Consider the following 20,169-nt stretch of genomic DNA (forward strand, 5'->3'; position numbering starts at 1 on the left):
AATCTCTGAAGCAGTTGTGACGTCATAAGGGTTGCGTCACTGCTCCTGAGTCTGCTGTGTGCTCATCTAGAAATGAATTTATAATTGTAAGAAACATTGTTTTTTTTTTATTCAGCAGGCTCCACTGAGATATCTGAACAAACAGATGAAGATACTGTGCTGCGAGTGATGAAACTGGTGAGTGTTTTTATTTTCATGTGTTATCAGATTTGTTCAGTTCATGTGACGATATTTCATGTGTTTGTGCAAACTAATATTGAAGATACTCTCTTAGAAGTCACTTGATAGTCTATGGAAAGAACTATATGCTGGCCGTAATCGATTAAACTGTGAATCCACGTGTTTTATATGTGACCATATGTTGGCGCAACTTTCATACTTTATGACAACACGCGACTTCCGTTGTTGCGCAGCGTCTCCGTGTTTTTTATTTATTTTATTTATTTTTTATTGAAAAGAATAACAGATTTACAAACAAAATAGGCATTAACAAACAATGTTAACCATTTACAGTTCTCAAAAGGCAGACATAGTTAACAATTATAATACGTGACAGCAATAAGCTTAAATTAAATATAAAGTAATAGAAAAAAAAAAACATATTGAGAGATACGTTTTTGCAAAGGGGTATCAAAAAGCTATGGGGTACTTAACTCGTTGAAAAAGTTGGCTACTGTAATAGCTTTTTCATTTGAAAGGGTACCAAGAGATGTGGCAACTGCTTTAAGTTCATTAACAAAGTAAGGAAAGGAAGGAGGGGTTTTTAAAAATCTGCATTTGTGAATAAAGTATTTAGCAAGTTCAAAAAGGTTATTCATCAAATAGTGTTGTGAACTAATCTTTCTTAAGTACACCAAACTTAATTTGTTTGTATTCAAGAGGATTTACACATGTAATAATACATGACATTTTACTATATAATTGGGACCAAAATCGCTTGGAGTAATTACAATCAAAAAAGATATGCTTAGTGGTTTCAATATCAGTTTCACAAAATTTACAAGTGTTTTCTCCAATATCAAACTTTGATATAAGGAATTCTTTAGATGGGTATATGTCATTCATTATTTTGAAATGAAGTTCTTTCACTTTAAATCTACCAATGAAAATACTTCTAATATATTTGTTGTTACATTTATGATCTCTAATAGACAAATTACCCAGACAAAGAGATGGGAGAGCGAATGTCACAGAATAGTGTGAAAGAATCCCTTTTATCAGTAGTATCATGTTTTTTGGTATGGCATTTATAACTGTATAAAATTCTTTAGGGTGACATACAAATCCATGTTTTGAACAAAAATCATTGTAATTGAACACATTACCATAATTGTCCATCATATCCAATAGGGAATAAATATTATATTGAACCCACTTTTCATAAAATAAAGACTTGTTATGGTGTACAATAAAACGATTGTTCCAAATACAAGTTTTATGTGGACTAAAGTTGTGAGAAAATGCTAATTTCCAATAAAGGAGAACCTGCTGATGGAATGCAGATAATTTAAGAGGCAATTTGGACAACTCAAAGTCACATTTAATCAAAAATTCCAAGCCACCTACTTTCCCAAATATTGAAGAGGAGACCGTAAACCATAGGCTGTTTGTATTACAAAGAAATGATCTTAACCATTGAGTTTTTAAAACACTATTCATTATCTCTAAGTCAATAACATTTAATCCGCCTTCTTCGTAACTATGAACTAAATCATTTTTGTTGATATAGTGATGCTTATTTTTCCAAGTAAAGTTAAATATTACAGTGTTACATTCTTTTACTAAGTGAGGTGGAATAGCTAAGGAGGAGGCTGGATAAACAAACCTAGAAAGTAATTCCATTTTAGTTAACAAGATTCTTCCATAAATTGAGATATCTCTTTGTATCCAAAAATTAAGAATATTTTTTGCTTTTAAAAGATTGTTTGCAAAATTTTCTTGGATGTTTTGATTGCTATCTCTAGTAATAGTTATCCCCAAATATTTTACAGATTTCTTTATTGGTATATTACATAAAGAGTCCAATTCACTATCATGAATTGCAATTAACTCACATTTATTTATGTTTAAGTATAGACCTGATGCCTTGGAGAACAGATTAATTAATTGGATAACTTTTACAATTTGATGTTGGTCCCTTAAAAAAATCACCGTATCATCAGCTAATTGGCTAATACCAATCTGTCTTCCAAATACATTTAATTTATCAAAGTTACTGTTTTTATCTATCAAGACAGCGAGCATTTCTACTGCTAAGATAAATAGAAGAGGGGAAATGGGACATCCTTGCAACCAATTCCTCGAGAAATATTAAATCTTTGGGACGTCCCAAATGAAAGTGAGATAGAACTATTGATGTCTTTATATAACATTTTTATAAAAGAAATAAATTTACTGCCAAAACCGAATTTTTCAAGAGTGTAAAATATGAAATTATGTTCAATTGTATCAAATGCTTTTCTAAAATCTAAAAAAAGAATATAGCCGTCATCCTCAATCCATTCATGATAGTCTAAAATATCTAGAATTAATCTGATATTATTATGTATTGATCTGCCTTTTAGGAAACCAGACTGCGATTCACTAATTACCTGGTTTAATTTATTCTTGAGTCTATCGGAAAATATATGAGCTAGAATTTTGTAGTCACAGTTAAGTAGAGTGATGGGGCAAAAGTTATCTATATGTCGTGTGTCTTTACCTGGTTTAGGGATAAGAATAATTAAACCTTGTTTCATAGTTGAAGATAGTGAATTATCTTGGATACACTCAGAAAAGGCTTTAAATAATAGTTCTCTCAAATCTTCCCTAAAGAATTTATAGAATTCGGAAGTGAGGCCATCAGGGCCTGGACATTTCCCTGAACGTAATTTATTTATTGCTTTATCTACTTCCTCTATTTTGATATCAGCCTCACATAAGTCTCTAGTTTCCTGGTCTAATTGTGGTATGCTAGTGTGTATACTGTCAAAGAAAATATTACAGTCTGATCCAGAGAAGGATGAGCTATATAAAGAACTATAGAATTGAAAAATTTCTGAGGAAATAATTTTAGGGCTGGTATTTATATCTCCATTTACGTAAAGAGAATTTATAGCATTTTTTTCTTGTCGCTTCTTTTCAAGCCTACAAAAATAATTATTACTTTCTCTATCCATCTTGCTCTTGATCTCACATACGCTCCTTTACCTTTTTGAGTATATAATTCATCAATTTTGGATTGTAAAGATAGAATTTGTAACTTAGTTTCATTGTCCATTTCACATTTATTACATAAATAATTTAATTCACTTGTTAATTCTAACTTCAATTTTGCTCTGGCCTTACTTAAATTTTTACTAAATTGTATAGAAAACTCTCGAATCTTGTGTTTTAAATATTCCCATTTACTTATGAATGACATAAGGTCCTTACACGGTGCCACATTTTTAATTAGGGATTTAATTTGCAAGCAAAAGTCTTTATGTTTTAATAAATTAGCATTGAATTTCCAGTAACCCTTGTTACGTGATTCTCTTTTGCCCGAGTAGAAGGATACAGAGATACAACAGTGATCTGTTAAAGGTGCTGCGGATATTGAGATATCTTCAATAAAATCAATTAGACTAGATGAGGTTAACCAATAATCAATTCTTGATTTAGAAGTACCATTATGTTTGAACCAGGAAAATTGTTTAAGATTTGGATTCCCAGCCCTCCAAGCATCTACTACATTATTTTTCAAACAAAAGTTAAGAAGGTTAAGATTGGGGTGAGAGGCATCAAATTTAGGTGGAAAGCGATCTATCGCTTCATCCATAACCATGTTGAAATCTCCTCCTATGATAATATTATCAGTTGGATATACGAGTTTCAATTCAAATAGAGAGTCCGAAATTTCAGAAAGTAATTTGTTGTTTAGGGGAACATTATTGTAACCATACACAGTGAACAAAATAAACAAAACATCATTAATGTTTAGAACAACTGAAGCCCAGTGTCCGTTTGAGTCTGTCTTTACCTTTATAACTTTGCCAGGTAAGTTGTTAAACAGTATTGCCACTCCTGCAGAATGTGTAGAAGCATGACTGAAAATGATTTTGTCTCCCCATTGACTCGTCCAGAACTTCATATCATCAGGGTTGGAGTGCGTTTCTTGCAAAAACATACAATGTGAGTTTTTACCTTTGCAAAAAAGAAAGAAAGCTTTTCTTTTGATAGAGTTACGGAGACCCCTTGCATTTAAAGAAATACATGAAAAAGATGATTTCACTGAAAACATTTAACAAGTAAGAGCAACAACAATATAATAAAATAAATAAATGAATAAAAGTAAAATGTGAAATAAGAAAGGACGAACAGTCAAATACGTTAAATGTAACTGTGCTCTATAGAACACAAAATAACGTTTCTCTCAAACAGAGCACTGTAACGAGATCTCGCTCAACAGCAAAAACATGGCAAGATATCCCATTTACACCTCTTGTCAACAAAGAAGGCGAAAGTGAACGGTTGTTGCAATCATCCGTCCTTGACAATCCGGGCGCCCTCTATGTAGCCATAGGGACCACGGTAGTATGCTTTCTTCCCTGCAGCTCTAGCTTCACTGATCCTCGGCCATAGTGCAGCGCGGGCTTCTCTGTCTCCCTTAGATAAATCTTCGGTGAACTTTACTCCCCTGAGTTTACAGACATCCGAAGCTTTGGTGGAGCGCCAGAACTCATCTCTGTGTTTCCGCATGCAGAACTGAATGATCACCTGCCTGGATTTATCCTTCGTTTTGGGACCAACGCGGCGGATTGTATCCACAATGTCTTCAAGCTTGTGCTGCAGGTGAGGAGCAATTTCCGCTAACAGCGAGACAACTTCTCTTCGAATGTCTTCACCTGCTGTTTCCTTCATTCCGATGACTCTGAGGTTCCATCTTCTTTTATAGCGTTCGAGCTCCGACGTGCGGCTTATCAGATCTGCGTGTGATGTGCTAACAGAGGAGAGTTGTTTGTCGAACAAGTTTAATTTTGTTTTACAGTCCTTTATTTCCGTCGCATTAAATTCCACGGATCTTGTCAGGTTAACGATCATTAAACTGTTCTCATTGATCTTGCGCTCAATGCTGCTTAATTTCCCATCTAGTAGATCAAATCTGACAACTAAAGTTTCCAGGAGAGCTGCATTGGAAATCTCGGAGCTCTCGTCACCTTTCTGCTTCTTAGCTAAGGTTTTGGTTGGGGTATTCTGCGAGGAAGAAGATTCTTTACGTTTCTCTTTGTGATCGTTGTAGTCGATTTCCATGGCGTAAACGAACCCGAAGAACCCGAAGTTTTTGTAGCCACCACTTTGTGTCCTGGAATAACTATTTTCGGATGATTAGAAGCTTTTTTTGCTGACATTGTCCATATACTCACTGATACGCGATAAATGGGATTATAAAAGGCTGAATATTAAGAAAAACTTAAAGGTTTGCTGGAGAGCTGAGAAAACTACATGTGCTTAGCCCGCCATCTTGTTGCCTCCCCAGCGTCTCCGTGTTTATCCACGAGGAACTTGAGATAATGGCGAGGATTTCTCCACAGTGGGCACAAACTTGGAGAATATTGTGGACTCTGTGCATGAAGAAAGGAGGTGGGACGAAATCGTCAGGTGGTCACAGAGATGAGTTCTGGCGTCTAACGAAAAACTCTGCGGTGTGTAAATACTTGAACATCAGTCGAGCACATTACCAAATAGCAAATGTCATCTGATACAGACATACTCAGAGAAATTTCTCCTCCATTGTTGTTCAGTCGTTGTACAAGTAGGCTGTGACGGTTGGTCGGTGTGGTTTTTGTCCCGTCCTTCCTCCACTGTGATTGGACGGCTGGGTAAAAACTGACAGTTTTACCCAAAGCTGAAAATGTTCAACTCTCGGCGACCAGAAAAAACGCTTTTGTGCTCAGCGTGGAATTAGACGCTCAGCTCTGTCTTTTAAATACGCGGCGCTCAGGAAAAAACGCTTTGGTGGACACACGGCCTAAGGGTTAAAATAATTGTTGCCAGCTGAAACATATTAATCACTGTAATAATAATCCAATAATAGGCTCTTAAGTATCTGCTTATTTAAATCGAAACGGTGACTTTTTTTTTTTTGTTTTTTTTTTTTGGCCAGGCAGTGTATCTGTTAACGTCTCAATGTGTTTTGGGGTTTCATGGACATTTAAAGGAATATTCTGGGTTCAATACAAATTAAGCTCAATTGACAGCATTTGTGGCATAATGTTAATTACAACAAAAATTAATTTCGACTTGTTCCTCCTTTTCTTTAAAAATAGCAAAAACCGAGGTTACAGTGAGGCACTTACAATGGAAGTCAATGGTGCTTACAAATTATTCATGCTTATGTTTCAGCTGGCATTATGTGTACGGTTGTTTTGTTTTTTTGTTGCAACAGATAATTTTTTCATCCTCTCGGTCCCTTAGAATGAAATCTGCATTACATGCCACTGAAGATGGAGATTGTTAAAGAGGAGTTTAAAGAGGAGAGTGAAGACGTCAGTATTTCAGAACCATTCAGACTGAAGAATGAAGATACTGAACAAAAAGGTTGGTGCCCATTCTTGATTTTTATTTAATGACTGCTGGAGAACGTTAACACTCATTTTGTATTTTGATCATGTTGACCCGAAGAGGATTTTCTTTTGCCTGAAAATACTAGTTAATGTTATACTATTAGACTAAAACTTTCTGACTCTGCTCACACAGGGTATCAAAGTTTACCCCCCAACATTTCAAATGTCCTTTTTTTTTTCTTTTTTTTTTCTCCACTTTGTTACACTTTTGGTGTTCCTGGTAAAAAATTACCGGCCTGTTAAAAATTGCTTATAAATCTCTCATTATGCTATATTATTAACAAATATTCTTTTTGTCAAATTGTTTTTTTCAATTAGGACAGGTTTTGTATTTCTATTTGGAACTTACTGATCGTAGGTCTCATTGACCTGAGCTTATACACCTCGGTTTTTAAATGAAAAAAGCATTCTTTTTAGGTTATTTTGACCAAATTAAATATCGTAAGAGAGCATCTTTACACACTAGTTTGTTTAAATGTTTAACAGGGAAGTTTGTTTTTAAATGCTTTTGTACAAAATGGCACAAAGTCACACTTGTGGTGTTGCCGGTCAAAAATGATTAAAATGATTGGGGGAGATAAAAAAAAGAAAATAGAGTGTTCAGGAGCATATGTGCATGTGTGCTTGCAAACATAAAAGCCTTGACCTGTGCACGCGCACATACACACACGTGCGCACGCACAGTCTTTAGTACACACTTGCTTTTTCACAGAGGAACTTTATACTACCCTGAACTTTATCCAACATTCATTCATCCATCCAATATTATCACACACACACACACACACACACACACACACCTGAACTTTCTTTGTCCCACAGTGACCCCTCTCCAATAGAATCTTTATTTCTTGATCTTTCTTTCATCACACCTTTCAGACAAAATATTATGACAAAGTGTTTTGGAATTTTCATGCTCTCACAAAGAAGCAGATCAATGTTTACTAATATACTGAACCTTTCCCACAGCTATGGTATATAAAGCCTCACACCGGGTTCACACATCCTCCGTGAGTGAGGCATGAGTGGCATGTTTTCGTTTCGGTGCACATATTACCAGATGACACTGTTTATACTGCTTGAGACGTGAGGTGACCCAGAAGTGTCCCAGACGCAGCAGTGAGCAGATAGTTTCTGTGTTGAGCCCGTTTTTGCAGCGCGGCTCATGCTGAGCTCAGTGGGTCTAGGTGCAGTACAACACTAAAATAATCAGATTATTGAAAAGACACAAAAGCAAATCAAAATTATTCAAACCGAACCTATAGTGCACTACATTTTATATGTCTGCATGAAAGTAAACTCAATAAAATATAACATAATAAAGTATTAATAAATTGCCGGACCCTTTTCTATTCTGTATATACGTAGATGTGTAGTATAGACAAAACATTAACCAATCAGGACCAAGTGTGCTGATAAAGATGAAGTGCACATGACTGCCTGCTGTTGTCCTTGAAGCAGCAATAATCTCAGCTTTGCAAGGCTAAAGCGATGGACGATGCCAGACTGATTGTGGAGGGGGAGAAATACAAAGTGCTTTACAACCCTCAGCATTCTTTATGCAAAGATTTGTTAGCCAAGGAAAAGGCTTGGGAGGCAGTAGCTTTGACAGTTTGTGCAGATGGTAAGTTAATAGTTCAATTTTTTTTGTTGCCAGGTAACATCACATTTCGAAGGTGTTATGTACATTAGAATATTAATCAACATTACATTTACGCCAACAAATTTAATGTCAATACATGCATCTTTAAGTTAATTTTATGTTAACACATTTACTGTGCAGTTTCTCCTCTGTAACCAGATGTGGATACAGAGTTGTACTTAATTTGTGTTGGCAGCCTATACATGTAACAACTTAGTTATTATCATGGCTCAATTTATTTTAGTTGAAAGATACATTTGTAATGACACTGCAATTGTTTTAATTCCAATGTTTATTTTTAGTTTTCACACATTTTTCACACAATTTTAAACAAGGAGATAAAAAAAGAGTGTTGAAGTATAAATAAAACTAATAGTCTAGTCCAGTCTTGTCAGTAATAATATCAAGGGATGCACCGATCCGATACCTGGATCGGTATCAGTATTGGCTCCGATACTGAAGCTTTTAGAAGGATCGGGCATCGGTCCGACAAGCCCGATCCAAATCCGATACTATGTGTTAGTCATGTTCGTTACTGTCAAGCTCAAAAAATGACATTGAAGAACCATAAAAACACCATTAAAGCAGTTCATATGACTCGTGCATTTTATTCAAAGCCATTTGAAGACGTGTGATAGCTCTGTGAATCACAAAAGGCTGTGTTTAATAAGTAAATATATAGTATGCACAGCGTTAGCGAATGGTGCTTCTCTGTTGACACATTCACGCACAGGCTGGTGATGCACTCGCGGCTATTTTTAGCCTTCACAGCGGTGCGCAATATTTGAGCTCCACTCAAGAACAGCATGTCAGATGTAGATGCTCAGTGTTCGGTTCACTTATAATATGCATTTAGAACGGCACCGGAGGTGCATTTTACCAGAATTTGAATAAGAAGCGAATTAAACTACTGTGAACTTGCCTACAAACAGACACATACAGGATTCCTGGAGAGTTCAGAATGTCAAAATAAAAGCGTGAGGGTTTAAAAAGTGCACGATTTAAATATATTACTGTTGTATTTAAAATTAAAAGTCAATAATAACAATATTAATAACAATTTATTTTTGTTATTATTGTCATCATTAGTATTTGTTTACAATTTATAACAATATCTAAGTTGAATGGGTTCCAAAAAATAACTGTGTGAATGAAAAGTGGACCAATGTCTTATAACTAAATTGAACAAAAAAGAGATCTGAATCCTTTAAAGTCCAGATGCAAGTTGAAAAAAATTTTGGGAAAAAAAAGGCAAAAATAAAACACTGGTTTATTTTCTACTGATGACTTATACTGGAATTACTGTTAATTTTGCTGCTACATTATCCAGTATACTAGTTAATAATAAAGAGTTTCTTAATAAGCTATCCATTTATACTGAAATAATGTGTAGTTAGAGGTTTGTGTTTCTTTACATATTAAAAAGTACTCCCAATTAGTTCCACACAATAATGTAAAGATATTCAAAACTGATTATGCAAAAAAACAACACTGGTATCGACTTGGGATCGGTATCGGCCGATACTGAGATTTCCGATATTGGGATTGGAAAATAAAAATTGGTATCGGTGCATCCCTTACAATATCAATGCAAAGTCTCTCATAACTCAGTTGACTTTGTTTTCAATCTTCAGTGCACATTGCAACAACTATGGCAAGTCATACACCATGTGGTTTTGCCAAGACTCACTGTCTTCAGGGGAGCAGAAAAATCTGTGAAGCTTTTCGCGCACATCATATGCTTCTCTGCTTCCCCTTGTTCCACCTATGTGTCTGGCAGGTTGTAGAACTTCTCTGCCTCATCAAGCTACCTTTGGTTTTGTGATGTCGTCAGTAAGTAGTTGTGAAGGATGTATGTTGCCATCACAATAGAGTCTGAATTCTCTGGCTTCACATTCATTCTGGTATGGAGTACAATCTATCTGGAACAAAGAATTCCAAATGTGCACTCCACCACCATCCTGGTTCGAGATAGTTGAAAATCCGTCTCCGCTGTGGAATATGGACTCCAGGAAATGGTCTCATCAAGTATGATTTTAAAGGAAATGCAGCATCTCCCACCATTTTGTATGGCATGGGTCCTTGTACCCCTGATTCCGGTAAAGGACAATCAGCAGGCACAGACATGGTTTTGGCTTCCATTCCTCTTCCAAGTGCAGAGCTATTATACACCCCACCATCACTGGCTCTGCCAAAGTCACTGACTTGGGCAAAGGTGAATTTGTTGTCAGCATCCACCAGTGCTAGAAGAACAATGGAAAATGTGTTCTTGTAGTTGAAGTACAAGCTGCCAGAATGTGCAGGAGCAGATATTTGCACGTTTACCATCAATGGCACCCAGGCAGTTGGGGAAGTTCCATTTTGTCCGGAACTTGAAGGCAATGTCTTTCCACATGGTTTCAGTACGTTATGGGAATTGTGTTGCTGTAAGGGGGTTTAGAGGAAAGGAGGAGGCGAGAACCGGCTTGACAACTTAAATAATAATTTATTAAACAAAAACACACAACTAAAAACACAGCACAGCTGTCTGTAATTCTCTCTCTCCCGAACTGTCGTCCCCGGCCGCCTTTATCCCTCGCGCGCCCCATCAGGCTGATTGGGGACCGGGTGTGTCTCATTCCAGCCCGGCCCCGCCCTCCTCAGCTCTACACTCCTCCCGGCGTTGCCTCAGGCCGGGGAGCCCCCGGCATGACGTACATCCCCCCCACCCTTCCTCTCCGGGTGGGGGGGCGTGCCTTATGCCCCGACTGCCGGCGGGTCCTCCCCGCCTTCCTCGACCTGGGAGGAGAAAAAACAACAACACAAAATGGCGAGGGAAAGGCCAACACGGAGCGGCAGAGAGGAGAGAGAGAAAAAGAAACTCACCGGTTCTCTGATGCGCCGTCGCGTGGTCCTCGATCACTACTCCACCCTCTCAGGCGGACTGCAGCCGCTCCTCCCCGGGCGGACCGGAGTCAGACCTCCGACCCCCAGCGGACAGAACGCCCCTCCGCGTTCCCGGCGTCCCGTGGAGACTCTCCTCCGCCCCTGGCAGCGGCCCTACCACTCCAGGCGGTCGGGGAGTCACTTCCCTCCTCCCCCCGCGGACGGCGGTCTTCTCTCGACCCCTCCGCGTTCCCGGGGGACGGCAGGGCACTCCTCCGCCCCCGGCAGCGGCTCCCTCGCTCCAGGTGGTCGTGGAGTCCCGTCCCCACTCGCCTCGCGGACGGCGGCCGTTCCCCGCGTCCGGGTAGTCGGGCTACTCCGTCCCCCGTCGGACGGCAGCGGCGCTCCCCTGGGTGGACGGCAGTGTCGAGGACTCTGCGACGGGAATCCCTCCTCCTTCCCGGGTTTCGGCACCAGTGTAAGGGGGTTTTGAGGAAAGGAGGAGGCGAGAACCGGCTTGACAACTTAAATAATAATTTATTAAACAAAAACCCAAACAAAAACACACAACTAAAAACACAGCACAGCTGTCTGTAATTCTCTCTCTCTCGAACCGTCGTCCCCGGCCGCCTTTATCCCTCGCGCGCCCCATCAGGCTGATTGGGGACCGGGTGTGTCTCATTCCAACCCGGCCCCGCCCTCCTCGGCTCCACACTCCTCCCGGCGTTGCCTCAGGCCGGGGAGCCCCCGGCATGACGTACATCCCCCCTCACCCTTCCTCTCCGGGTGGGGGGGGCGTGCCTTATGCCCCGACTGCCGGCGGGTCCTCCCCGCCTTCCTCGACCTGGGAGGAGAAAAAAACAACACAAAATGGCGAGGGAAAGGCCAACACGGAGCGGCAGAGAGAGAGAGAGGAGAGAGAGAAAAAAAAAAAAAAAACCCTCACCGGTTCTCTGATGCGCCGTCGCGTGGTCCTCGATCACTACTCCACCCTCTCAGGCGGACTGCAGCCGCTCCTCCCCGGGCGGACCGGAGTCAGACCTCCGACCCCCAGCGGACAGAATGCCCCTCCGCGTTCCCGGCGTCCCGTGGGGACTCTCCTCCGCCCCTGGCAGCGGCCCTACCACTCCAGGCGGTCGGGGAGTCATTTCCCTCCTCCCCCCCGCGGACGGCGGTCTTCTCTCAACCCCTCCGCGTTCCCGGGGGACGGCAGGGCACTCCTCCGCCCCCGGCAGCGGCTCCCTCGCTCCAGGCGGTCGGGGAGTCCCGTCCCCACTCGCCTCGCGGACGGCGGCCGTTCCCCGCGTCCGGGTAGTCGGGCTACTCCGTCCCCCGTCGGACGGCAGCGGCGCTCCCCTGGGTGGACGGCAGTGTCGAGGACTCTGCGACGGGAATCCCTCCTCCTTCCCGGGTTTCGGCACCAGTGTAAGGGGGTTTCGAGGAAAGGAGGAGGCGAGAACCGGCTTGACAACTTAAATAATAATTTATTAAACAAAAACCCAAACAAAAACACACAACTAAAAACACAGCACAGCTGTCTGTAATTCTCTCTCTCCCGAACTGTCGTCCCCGGCCGCCTTTATCCCTCGCGCGCCCCATCAGGCTGATTGGGGACCGGGTGTGTCTCATTCCAGCCCGGCCCCGCCCTCCTCAGCTCTACAGTTGCCATCAGTTGCCTTTCAATAGTTCTGCAAGTCATGTGCACACTCCCGGCAACAGTGCTTTTGCCAACTCGATATTGGGTAGCAAGGCTGGTAAAGCTTTCCCCTGTTCCTAAGAATCTGTGCAAACGGAGAGAAAACTGTTAGAATGTTGTTACACATTTAATTTTGTAACACATCTAATTTTTTTCACAGTAACTGATTGCAATCAGCGTTGGAAAGAACTTGGACACATTTGTTAAATGCAAAAGGCAAAAATATCTGCCAAGTGGTTCTGCTGGCGGTACAATCAGAGAGTGGAAGTATGAGAAAGTCAAGTCTTTTATTTTACCCCATATGCAGTCCAGAAGGTCAGCATGCTATACTGTATTCTATAGACCTGTCCTTAGATAAAAAGCAAAGTTAAGATAGTATTACAACTTTTTGCTAATTATTGATTTTGCAGAACTTTATGCAATTGACATTTTTTCTCAACTACAAGTTAAAAAATGAAAGTGTTTCAGTAACGTACAAATGAATGGCAAAATGAATTATCCAACTGTTAATACATCTTTAGCTCCAGAAACACTCTACGAACACAACCAGAGGAAGCACCTCTGGACATGAGTGTGGTTGAAGAGGACATTGAGCCAGAGCTGTCTGGCTTATCGAGACCGGAATCTCTATTCCTTTCTCTGTCAAGGCCTGCAACCCAGAACTGATAACCCCACCCCTTCATCAAGTCAACAATCAGCAACCCCCCACATCACCATTTGGAGCCCTGAGGTCTGACACCCCCTCCCCTCACCCCAGAGTTCAAGCACTGATGGCTGAACATCAGCAAGGGAGACATAAGAGGAGGAGATCTGTTTTGCCAAGTGTAGCTGAGCAACAGCTTTTAGATATCATTACACAACCAAACACTCCAGCACCACCACCTGTGCCTAGAGAAAAGGATGAAAAGAACTATTTCTGCCTCAGCTTAGTTCCTAAAGTGAACAGGCTGCTCCCAAGGAATCAAAGCAGAGCTCAAATTCATATACTACAGTACCTAGCAGACCTGGAATTGGAGGATGAACACCAGCGACAACAACCCACACCAGCCCAACCAGCTTTTACAACCACAACCAGCGAACAACCACAACATCCAGCATTTCACCAGTACCACCCCACCCACTCCTACTATCAAGAGCCCCCATCATCAATGTATCATCCTATGCTATACATTTTTTGGTTACTGTCAGTGAACCTATGCTGATTTATTTTTCAATTTTAATATTCCCATTTTAAATGGGAACATCAGCTATTCTTTATTTTGTATATATATATAGTTTATAGTTTGCTAAAAAATAAGTTTTAATGACTTCAACCTAAATGTATGTAAATTTCTGACTTCAACTGTGTGTGTGTATGTGTGTGTATGTATATGTGTGTGTGTGTGTGTGTGTGTGTGTGTATGTTTGTATGTGTGTATATATATATATATATATATAATTATGAGCCAATGGTTTCTTTGTCATTTGTTTTAGTCTGGAGCCCTGTTTTTCCTGTATCTGGGCATGTAAGCTCCACCCTGCCCTCAGTGTATGGGATGTGTAAATGGAAGTGTGGTGTCTAAACTAAAGTAAACACTATCCATAATATGCCCCCACTCCCTCCTCCTCCCCAAAAGGAGCAAAAAGCAAATATTAAAAAAATTACATAAATGTAGTTTTGTTTGCTTTCTCTAATATTAATCTTCTTATCACATCACTCCCATGAAAACTGAAGAATCGCATCAGTCCCATTGAATGTTTAAGATTCACACCAGTTCCTCAAGGTTGGGATCGGCCTCCTGGGCCCTACCGACAAATCTCTGTATTTCCAGTTTAGCTCTCTCCGTCTCCTTCTGATACTCTTGTTGAAACTGCCTTAATTCCAACTCAAACCGTTCTTGCTGCAAAGCCAGTCACTCTCGTTCCATTACGAGCATCTCTTGTTTATTATCTTTCAGTCTCATCTGTGATTCCAAACCACCACATCAGTTCTCTAAATATTTAAAATTTTCGTAATTTGGTGCTAAGTCAAGTTTATTAAAGACGGCAAGCTCTTTCAACAGTTGGGCAAAATCAGCACGGGCAAAATCTTTTCTGAAAAATGTGCTAGAATCAAATCTCTCTTGTTTTGATCATGCACAAAATGCCAGACAATTTACTAAAAAAAATTAATTAAAAAAAAACACTAACCAGTATTAGAAATCAAACAAATCACATGCAGTATTCATGCGCCACCAGCTCAACACACCTGGCTAACTAGCGATACCAACTTACCCAGGAGATCACTGTGAGCTCCACCCTGCACCCCAGTGTATGGGATGCGTCAATGGAAGTGTGATGTCTAAACTTAAGTGCACCCTATCCGTAATAGTGGACTATGCATAGAATTGGAACATTGCTCAGAGCAGGCGATTTAAAGTCTGATAGTGATTGAAATTGAATTTGTACACAAGCAGTGCTTTCAGTAAAGAGTATAAATCGAGACTTCTCAGTTTACTGGGCTGATAGTAACTCCACGTTAAAGCACAATATGCTGTCAGCATGCTTAAATGCTCTCAGAGAAGTCTTTCAATTCATCCCTCTAAAAGCAACATGCCAAAAAATATTGAACTTGCTAGTTAATTATTGGATGCCTAGATGAACATCCTTTCCCATTTCAGTGATGTGTTGGACCTCATCCAATGACTTCTGTCCACATGTTTTACATAATGGATATTCATCATCTTTAAAGTCTCTGTGAAGTGCCTTGATGGGCGTAGTTTCCCTTGGTCTTATTGAAACATTGGGAAATGTCGAATGGCTTGAACAGTTAGACTTTAGTTTCAAAAGCCACAGCTACACACACATATCCATGCCCACCATACTGCTTTTCATGCCAGAGCCAGTGTTTAGCCACGGAGTCTGAGGAACAAGCTCAATACCAAGTAAATGACTGGTTTTCCACTGACTTGAGAACCGAAAATGTATCTTACAGACAACAATACTACTTAACCAGCCCACAAGGAAACACAGCACATTGTGGTCTTTGCTGACAATGAGGCTGGAGCCGTTGTGCAAGTCCAATACAGATGAACAAGAAATGAGTAAATGTTGACAATATATCAGTGTTGTATTGTGATTCAAACACTGTTTATCTAGGTAAAAGAACACCATATATCAAACACGCCCACAGTGATGTACTCTCTACTGTATGTTAGTATTTATTCTGTGTACCATTATTAACACCATTATTTGCATCAGGTTATTCAGTCCTGAATCAGTATTTGTATTTTGTTTAGTAAGCCTAGTAGTGATAAGCTTGACCTGTACTGTACAGTGCTATATGCCAGTGTTTCCTGACATCTGTCCTAAAGTACCACCAACACTGCACAGTTTGGATGTCTCCCTAAATTAACACATCTGAAGAAATCCACAGCTCAGTAGTAGATGCTCCATAAACTGAATTGGGTGTGTGAAATAAGGGAGAAATCCCAGTTGTGGGGTGTTGTTATTCCAGGACCAGGATTCAGAAATGCTGCTAAAGGCATAACATTACTGGTTTCTAGCAGGTGAGGAGACATTTTTCATGTGCAGATATAAAGCAGTGGAAGTGGATGCTGCTCGGAAGTTACCAACTAGGGCACGATTCATTTTCAATCAGAGGGGCGGGCAAAAATGTGTTGCCTCTGTCATTCTCGTATTAAGTGGCTCATCTTGGAAGAGTTAACCTTGAGTTACTTTGTATAATTTATGTTGTTCACTTTTATCTCCTTTTCAGTTTTATCCCTCTTGTATTTATTGACTAATTTGTTTTTATTTTAGACCTGATGAAGCTGAAAGAGGAAAGTGAAGCACTGAATGAAGAGGAGAAACATCAGTACCAGGAGGCTGATAAATTCATAACTGGAAAAAAATCTTATTGTTGCTCACAGACTGAAATGAAACACTCAGGAAAAGAAACTCAAATAATACAAATAGAACATTCTTTCACCTGCCCTCAATGTGGAAATAGTTTCAGACATAAAATAGCTTTTAGAAAGCACATGAGAATTCACTCTGGAAAGAAACCTTTCAAATGTCAGCAGTGTGGAAAGAGTTTCTTAGTTAAAGGAACCCTTGAAAGGCACATGAGAATTCACAATGGGGAGAAGCCTTACTCATGTCATCAGTGTGGAAAGAGTTTCACACATAGCAAAAGTTATAATGAGCACATGAGAATTCACACTGGAGAGACTCCATACACATGCCTTCAGTGTGGAAAGAATTTCACACATAAATCAAGTCTTAATATCCACATGAGAATTCACACTGGGGAGAAGCCTTATACATGTAATCAGTGTGGAAAGTGTTTCACACACCACAAAAGTCATAAGGAGCACATGAGAATTCACACTGGGGAGAGGCCTTACTCGTGTCATCAGTGTGGAAAGAGTTTCACACATTGCAAAAGTTATAAGGAGCACATGAGAATTCACAATGGGGAGAAGCCTTACTCGTGTCATCAGTGTGGAAGGAGTTTCACACATAGCAAAAGTTATAAGGAGCACATGAGAATTCACACTGGAGAGACTCCATACACATGCCTTCAGTGTGGAAAGAATTTCACACATAAATCAAGTCTTAATATCCACATGAGAATTCACACTGGGGAGAAGCCTTACACATGTAATCAGTGTGGAATGAGTTTCACACATAAATCAAGTCTTAATATCCACATGAGAATTCACACTGGGGAAAAGCCTTACTCATGTCATCAGTGTGGAAAGTGTTTCACACACCACAAAAGTTATAAGGAGCACATGAGAATTCACACTGGGGAGAGGCCTTACTCGTGTCATCAGTGTGGAAAGAGTTTCACACATTGCAAAAGTTACAATGAGCACATGAGAATACACACTGGAGAGACTCCATACACATGCCTTCAGTGTGGAAAGAGTTTAATAGATAACAATTCCCTTAAAAATCACATGAGAATTCACACAGGGGAAAGACCTTTCACTTGCCATCAGTGTGGCAAGAGTTTCAACAACAAATATTCCCTTGTGGATCACTTGAGAATTCACACTGGAGAAAAGCCTTTCACATGCCCTCAGTGTGGAAAGAGTTTCACATATAAACCAAGTCTGAATATTCACTTGAAAACTCACACTGGAGAGAGGCCTTTCAAATGCCTTCAGTGTGGAAAGAGTTTCACACATAAAGGAAATCTGAAAATCCATCTAAGAACTCACACTGGAGAGAAGCCTTTCACATGCCTTCAGTGTGGGAAGAGTTTCGGGAAAAAAGCAACACTACGAGCTCATATGAAATGTCATTCAAGAGAGAAATTACACCATCTAACGACTAAAAGAGTGAAATTGTGTTAACTGTTAAATAATATTATTTTGGGCAGTTACTAATTAATTAATAGTATGCCTATTTTGAGAGACATTATTATAAGGATGAGATGGGACCTTCCTATACATATGAATGGTAGAAATCGTAAGTCTAAATATGGCAACTGGTAGGAATGCATTTAAAAGAGCTGGTTTAAGAACTGCTGATTTCCTGGAATTTCACACACAAAGGTCTCTAGAGTTTACTCTAGAGCCAAAACAAAAAACATCCAGTAAGTGACAGTTTTGTGGATGGAAACACCTTGTTGATGAGAGATGTCAACAGAGAATGGCCATACTGTTTTGAGCGGACAGAAAGGCTACGGTAGCTCAGATAACCACTCTGTACAATTGTAGTGAGCAGAATAGCGTCTCAGAATGCACAACACGTCACACCTTGAGGCGAGTGGGCTTCAACTGTAGAAGACCACGTCAGGTTCCACTTCTGTCAGAAAGCTGTGTGTATATATTCTTTATGTATATTCTGTGTGTATAGTGTGTATGTGTGTGTTTATTGCATTGTCTAGATTGCAATGTGAATTGTCAGCAGCAGCCATTCTTTGGATTGTGTGTGGTTAAGGAGCTACTTTCAGCCTTAAATTGTTTCACTTATTACTCTTTTATGAAAAATGAGTCCTAAACCTAGTTGCTCCTAAATTTCTGGGTTAGAAGTTACTTTTAGCCTTAAGATTTTGTGTGTGAATACGGGCCCAGATCAGCAATTTTAGACATTTCAGTCTTTCCCTGCTCACACAGATTGGAACTGTACTTGCATGCATTATTATGTATTAAAGGGACTTTGCTGTTTTGTAAATTGTTTGATAAAAACACAAAGTTTTGGACATGTGGTAGTTTATGGTTGAAAAGGGGAACATTAAATGTATTTTCTTATGAGGTTTTGTATACTATTTGGTGTTGATTGTATATTTTGCTGAATATAATGTATGAAATTACCAGTAATAAAGATTTTAATCTTGTTGGGGAGATTGGGCAAAAATATCTGGACATTTCGCAGGTACAGTACAATGAACAGTGTATATAAACCAATTTATCCAGTTTTAAAAATATATTCTGGATGTTGATGAATTGGCATTAAGCATTATCCCCAAAATAGTAGGTGTTGGGTAGATACTTTGGTGTAAGTCCTGCTAGTGACTAAAATAATAGTGATAGTGAGCTTGGCAGCCAAATGCGGGAAACACTATACAGTATATCACAATACAATATTTCGCAACATTGCAAAATATTTCAAATGAAAGCTCTTTTTCTCAGGAATTCAAAAGAATCACAAAGTGAAATATGATCTCTGTAAGAAATCAAAGACAAACTTCTCATTGTTAGTCCACCCAAAAATAAATCTTCCCTCATCATTTACTCACCCTCATGCCATCGCAAATTTGTATGACTTTCTTCAGCAGAACACAAACAGATTTTTAGAAGGGTATCTCAGCTCTGTAGGTCCATTCAAATGAATCGTGATCAACACTTTAAAGCTCCAAAAAGCAAAGACAATTGTAAAAGTTATCCATACGACTCCAGTGGAAAAATTAATGTCTACTAAAGCAAAACGATCACTTTAGATGAGCCATTTTTTACTTGTCTGTGAGCTTGCTTGGGTGAATAATCCAATGTTATATCTCAGATGTCCAGAACAAAATATGCAGTCCATCAGGAAAAGCATGATTAACAAATAATCTGCAAAACATATTTTCAACTATTGATAATATAATATATCATTGTCAGTGTCAATATGATATTCATTCAATGGGATCTCCATTTTCCAATGACACCTTGAGCTTCCAGTACACTGCCCACATACATCATCCAGGTGTCTATTTGATGTTTGATCACATCTGGAAGACATATTTTTTATGTTGTTTGCTCATCTGCAATTTGTATATAAGACATTCAGCAGGGGGGTATTCCAGAAAGCAGGTTCAGTGACTTACACGAGTAAGTTTACTCCAAGTAAGCGGATAACCTCAACTTTCGGTTCCAAAAACCGAGGTAACTTTCAAGGTTTGTTAGTGGCCATAGCAACTTACTCTC

At 39.8% G+C, this 20,169-nt stretch overlaps 1 protein-coding gene across 1 annotated transcript; it reads left to right on the forward strand.

Moving 5' to 3' along the window:
- The first annotated feature begins 23 nt into the window (after window positions 1–23).
- LOC127442879 (gastrula zinc finger protein XlCGF26.1-like) lies at window positions 24–19,098 on the forward strand. The gene is made up of 3 exons (XM_051701168.1): window positions 24–177; window positions 6,436–6,558; window positions 16,568–19,098. The coding sequence occupies exons 2-3, from the start codon at window positions 6,453–6,455 to the stop codon at window positions 18,109–18,111; spliced, it is 1,650 nt and encodes a 549-aa protein (XP_051557128.1). The 5' UTR covers window positions 24–177; window positions 6,436–6,452; the 3' UTR covers window positions 18,112–19,098.
- Window positions 19,099–20,169: the final 1,071 nt, after the last annotated feature.

This window comes from Myxocyprinus asiaticus, chromosome 6, assembly GCF_019703515.2.
Source record: "Myxocyprinus asiaticus isolate MX2 ecotype Aquarium Trade chromosome 6, UBuf_Myxa_2, whole genome shotgun sequence".
NCBI classification, from domain to species: Eukaryota; Metazoa; Chordata; class Actinopteri; order Cypriniformes; family Catostomidae; genus Myxocyprinus; species Myxocyprinus asiaticus.

Excerpts from the sequence above, each read along its gene's own strand:
- LOC127442879 (XM_051701168.1), top strand. The coding sequence starts at position 6,453 with ATGCCACTGAAGATGGAGATTGTTAAAGAGGAGTTTAAAGAGGAGAGT. Across the intron at positions 6,559-16,567 it reads TGAAGATACTGAACAAAAAG|ACCTGATGAAGCTGAAAGAG; the intron begins GTTGGTGCCCAT and ends TTTTTATTTTAG.